Source organism: Otolemur garnettii, unplaced genomic scaffold (assembly GCF_000181295.1).
Source record: "Otolemur garnettii isolate 467f Iridium unplaced genomic scaffold, OtoGar3 scaffold00071, whole genome shotgun sequence".
Taxonomy (NCBI): Eukaryota; Metazoa; Chordata; class Mammalia; order Primates; family Galagidae; genus Otolemur; species Otolemur garnettii.
The window spans coordinates 146,047-151,075 of NW_003852466.1; the positions used below are offsets into that span (position 1 = coordinate 146,047).

Here is a 5,029-nt window from a genome sequence, read left to right on the forward strand (position 1 = left end):
GAGATCTTCCTTTTGTAAGCAAGGCTTGGTCAGATGTAATGAGCTTTTACAAGCATAGGGCCAGCATCGAATACCTGGATTGGAGTGAAGACTGCTTTTCAGGAGTGACATTTCAAAAGCTAATTCCTTTCACAAACTTGTGAATTAAAACTTCCATAGAAATGCATTGGGACTTTTAGCTAGAAGGCTGTTCCAACAGTGGAGATTACATAAAATGAGTATTTTACTGAATTGAGAAACTTCATGTAATTTTCAAAGGTTGATAATACTTCACATCTCCTTCTCATCTTTCCCAGCATTAGAATAATCAACAGAGTTGAAACAGAGGGAGGGGAGGGAGGAAGCTGAGGTGCTAGCTAGAAGCTCACCATCATTTTCACATTTGAAGTGTAAGGCAGAATTCTCTGTCAAACACTCTCTAGGGCAGGCAGGAATGTGTGGGAATGCGGAGACTGAGGGTAAATTTTAGAACTGGGAATCCCACCTTCACTCAGAAGATGCTGGCCTCAGTGACCCTGAAGGGCATATTTTTCCAGGAAAACATTCTGGTCTGAGGGTGAAGAGTGCTCTGGGTGACAGAGCAGGGACCCTCTTTTGTGTCAAATCCAGGCAAATGGGCATTGGTTTTAGGTTCCAGAGGGATGCCCCACAGGCTGGCTTTTACTGAGGATCTGGAACTTCTACTGGAGAAGGGAGATCCCCTGTGGCACTTGGCTGACTTTGATGAGACATGGTCTGGTGTGGATGGCAACATCCTCAATTTGTGAGGATGACAACAGCCCCTCAGTGACGGGTCAGGGACAGGGGATGAGGACAGTGGCCTCAAATCACCCAAGAGCTTCTGGAGACACTGACCTGTTCTGGAGACGGCTGTGCCTATGGCCCATTTTTCCACTTAAATAAATAGATAAATAAATAAATAGATAGATAGATAAATAATGCCGCCATTCCATGATATCAATAACTAAAAATTAGCCTATCATTACATGTTTTAGTCTCATGTCAAGGTTAAAAACTGCTGGTACTAACTTATCCTGTTTTTAATTCTCTCTGTACACAAGTTATTTATAAAAATCAGACCACAGTCCTGAAGAGTTTTAGGAGACCGGGCCCTGCCTACTGCACAGGCCCTCTCTTGCACTCTTCCTACCAGCTCCCAGTCTGAGAACCACTGATCTCTGACTGTGTGTTCCTTTGTCACAGATTCAGAAATGCTTTTTCTTGAGGCAAGTATTTGTTTCTTAAGATCTTATGAGTCCTCCCTGAATGTGGGGCCGTCTGTACCTTACCTAGCCCAAAAGAAAGAAAAGGTAAAATAAAAAACAAAACAAAATTCGAGCAAAACAAAATCAAATTTAATGGTCTTAAATGCAAAAGTAAAAACAAACAAAAAACACAAAAAAGCAAAAGAAAATTAACAGAACAGAACAACCCAAAATGTCAAGGCAGTTATGAAGAGAATGTTTGAGGGTTAATTTTTAAAACTACAAATCAAAGGTTTTTGTTAATAGATAACTGGCAAGAAGTACTTTTCTGCTGAGTGTTCATATGAAAGCAAAATTCCAAAACAAAATCCGACTAAAATAGAAAAAAGTCTAGCGCTCACAAGAAGGGATGCGAGAAATACAATGCTCAAATGTTTTATGTGTTATTAAAAAACAGAGCTATCTTACGCCTTCAAGCTATGTTAAAAGCTCTTGGAAACTGGAGAAAGTATTGAGAACAGTATCCGATGTGTGGGGCACTGTGCATGCAATGTGTGGACAGAAATTCAGATGTGAGTAGCAACACATCTTTAGGCGTGCCTGGAGCTTCGATCTGACTCTGGAATATACTGGAGTTTCCCTGAAACTCTTTGGTCCGTTCCCATTGATGCCTGGGCTTATGAAACACAACTGTGTCCTTTTCTGGAGGGCCCGGCCCGGCATGCAACCCCCCTCCCCGGTGGTGGCTCACAATGGACGGGCCCGCTGCCACTCCCAGGACCACTCGGCAGAGCCCGAGGCTTAGCGAGCAGTGGGTGGCAATGGGACCTGCTTGGGAAAGCAATTTTCTGTCAACCAAAGCACAAATTGCTTAAAATGTTGAAGCGGTTGAGAAAACACACACTCAGCATCTGTCTAACATCTTTAGATTAAAAACTAAAAACTAAAAGATCACTTTTTTTGTTTATCCAGTTTGTGGAGACATCAAATGAAACGAGTGTTAGACAGTCTTAGAAGTTAAAGCATGCTTCAGTTTCACCACCATCCAGAGGGACTGGTTAGTCAATGCAGTCTAGTTAGGTTTCTGTTTAATATATATCTTAAAGGAAATAACTTACGAAACGTAAAATTGGTCTAACATTGTGGGATTTCAAACATTTGAACATGTCAGTTGCATCCCAGAGTATAAAAACCTTCTCACTTCTCATTCAGACTAAGACAAACACTTGTGAAAATTGGCGCAAAATGAGTTGTACACTAACAAAAAAAGTTTCAACTTCTTCACTCTTAATTATCTATTCCGTACAAAAAAAGCATGAGCGAGTTATTTGTGGGACTTGTTGGTTTTGAAGGAAACCTGTAAGATTTTGTCCCCCAGGCGGTAGCCGTTCAGACTGGCTATGGCCATCGCAGCTTCTTCATAGTTTGTCATGGTCACAAAGCCAAACCCTTTGCACTTGTTGGTGTTGAAATCGCGAATCACTTTCACATTGGTGACAGCGCCAAAGGGGCCAAACATCTGCCAGAGGATCCCCTCGTCGGCATCTTGGCCAAGGTTGTAGATGAAGATGCACCAGCCCGAAGAAGCGTTTCCTGGGACATTGACACCAGAAAGCCCACTCATGTGATCTACACCCATAGGGGAGAACCTAGCGGACAGAGAACACAGTGTTCTGGTCAAGTTCAGTGCAGACAGATGGCCACACAGAAGGGTTGCTGGGGACGAGGGACTGCTCAGATATTTGCTCACATTGTTCACTAGGTCCCTTCCCTATCTGTGCTGCTGCTGGAGGTGCTCAAGGCTGGGATACCCACACAGGTCAAAACCATGAGTTAAAAAAAAAAAAAAATTCTGTATGGAAGGGGTGAGACCCCCTGCTCTGTAGGGAATCAACTCAGAGGCTCTGAGGTGCCAGTCAATGGCCCCCATTCCTCCTACTGTGTGTTGTACGTGTATATGTGTTGGGGGGGGGGTCCTATGTAGTTGTTGCCCCCACCTTTTATTTCGTCCCATTCGAGCGATGGGATCTTGCTGTTTCGCCCAGGCTGGATTTAAACTCCTGGACTGAAGCAATCCTTCTGCCTCGGGCTCCCCAGTAACTGGGCCTATAGATGGCCACAACACCTGGAAATTTCCCACATTTGAAGTGAAGGATGCTTCTTCCAAGTCCTCCTTTGTAGTCAAAGCACTTTGTAGGTGCTTTTATATCTTTAGCTCTCCCTGGGAAAACTCTTTCCTCATACTCTGTGCGCATGTCAGTGTATGCACATAGGTGCCTGTGGAATAGGGTCAGGGAAGTTCTTTTCTTTTTTCAAATTCTGTGACTTCCCCACATCATGAAATCCTCCCCTTTATGGGTTCATAGCTCTGGGTAGAGGACAGCTCTGCGAGTGGCCACTGTAAGGCTCAAGGAGAATTCCTCCCACAGCTCCAGGCAACCAACTGTCTTGTTGCTGGCTCCTAATCCGACAGGAGCCAGCAGCTAAACACCTGAGGGCTGGAACCTGTTAGGGGGTGGGAGGGTACAGTGGGGAGGTTTGGGGGGGGGTGGTGTGGGGTTTGTGGGAAGGAGCAACACCAGCAAGGTCACCAAACTTTTTTTTCGAGATAGAGTCTCACTATGTCACCCTTTACGGTAGAGTCCTGTGGCATCATAGCTCACAGGAACCTCAGACTCAGGCTCACGTGATTCTCTTGCCTCAAACTCCCAAGTAGCTGGGACTACAAGTGCTCACCACAATACTCAGCTATTTTCTTTTTTTTGAGACAGGGTCTCACTCTAGCTCAGGTGATCTGCCGGCCTGGGCCTCTCAGAGAGCTAGGATTACAGGCGTGAGCCACTGGGCCCAGGCCAAGGTCACTGAACTTAACCATGCACATGGGACCCTTTTTACAGCAACACTTTTTCTTTTCTGAGACAGAGTCTCACTATGTCGCCCTCAGTAGACTGCCATGACGTCACAGCTCACAGCAACCCCAACTCTTGGGCTTAAGCAATTCTCTTGCCTCAGCTTCCCAAGTAGCTGGGACTACAGGTGCCCACCACAACACCTAGCTATCTTCTTATTGTAGTTGTCATTGTTGTTTAGCAGGCCTGGGTTAGGTTCGAACCCACCAGCTCCAGTGTATGTGGCCGGGGCCCTCGTCAGTGAGCTATAGGCGCCGAGCCAGGAACACTTTTATTATTTACATCAAAATAAGCCTTCTGGGTGGTAGGGCACCAGCCACATATACCCAGGCTGGCGGGTTTGAATCTGACCCGGGCCAGCTAAACAACGACCACCACAATTAAAAAATAGCTGGGTGTTGTGACAGGTGCCTGTAATCCCAGCTACTTGGGAGGCTGAGGCAAGAGAATCACTTAAGCCCAAGAGTTGGAGGTTACTGTGAGCCTGATGCCACAGCACTCTACTGAGGGCAACAAAGACTCTATATCTAAAAAAAAAAAAGCCTTCTGAAAATGTGTGGCCATTTCAATGAAGACTAAGGTAGACAACAAAACTGTTCTGAAGCAGCACTGTCCCCTAGATGTTTTGCAAATTAAAAAATTAAAGGTCAGGCTGGACATGTAGGCCCTCCAAAATGTAATCCCAGCACTCTGGGAGGCCGAAGCGCAAGGATCACTGGTGGCCAGGAGTTTAAGACCAGCCAGGAGATCCTATCTCTATAAATAATTAGAAGAAAATTAGCTGGGCCTGATGGTGCACTTGTAGTTCCAAATACTCAGGAGACTGAGATGGAAGAGTGCTTGAGCCCAAAACTTTGAGGCTTGTGATCACCTGGGTGAGAGAGAAAGACTGTAACTCTCTCTCTCAAGAAAAAG

The 5,029-nt window shown here is 45.3% G+C and overlaps 1 protein-coding gene across 1 annotated transcript in view; it reads right to left on the minus strand.

Annotated features, from left to right (window-relative positions):
- Positions 1 to 1,333: 1,333 nt before the first annotated feature.
- Positions 1,334 to 5,029, minus strand: part of ELAVL1 (ELAV like RNA binding protein 1) — a 29,114-nt gene continuing 25,418 nt past the window's right edge. Inside the window, exon 5 of the mRNA XM_003793657.2 lies at positions 1,334 to 2,854. Coding sequence (XP_003793705.1) covers positions 2,530 to 2,854 — 325 coding nt within the window. The 3' untranslated portion in view covers positions 1,334 to 2,529. The remainder of the gene's footprint in view (positions 2,855 to 5,029) is intronic.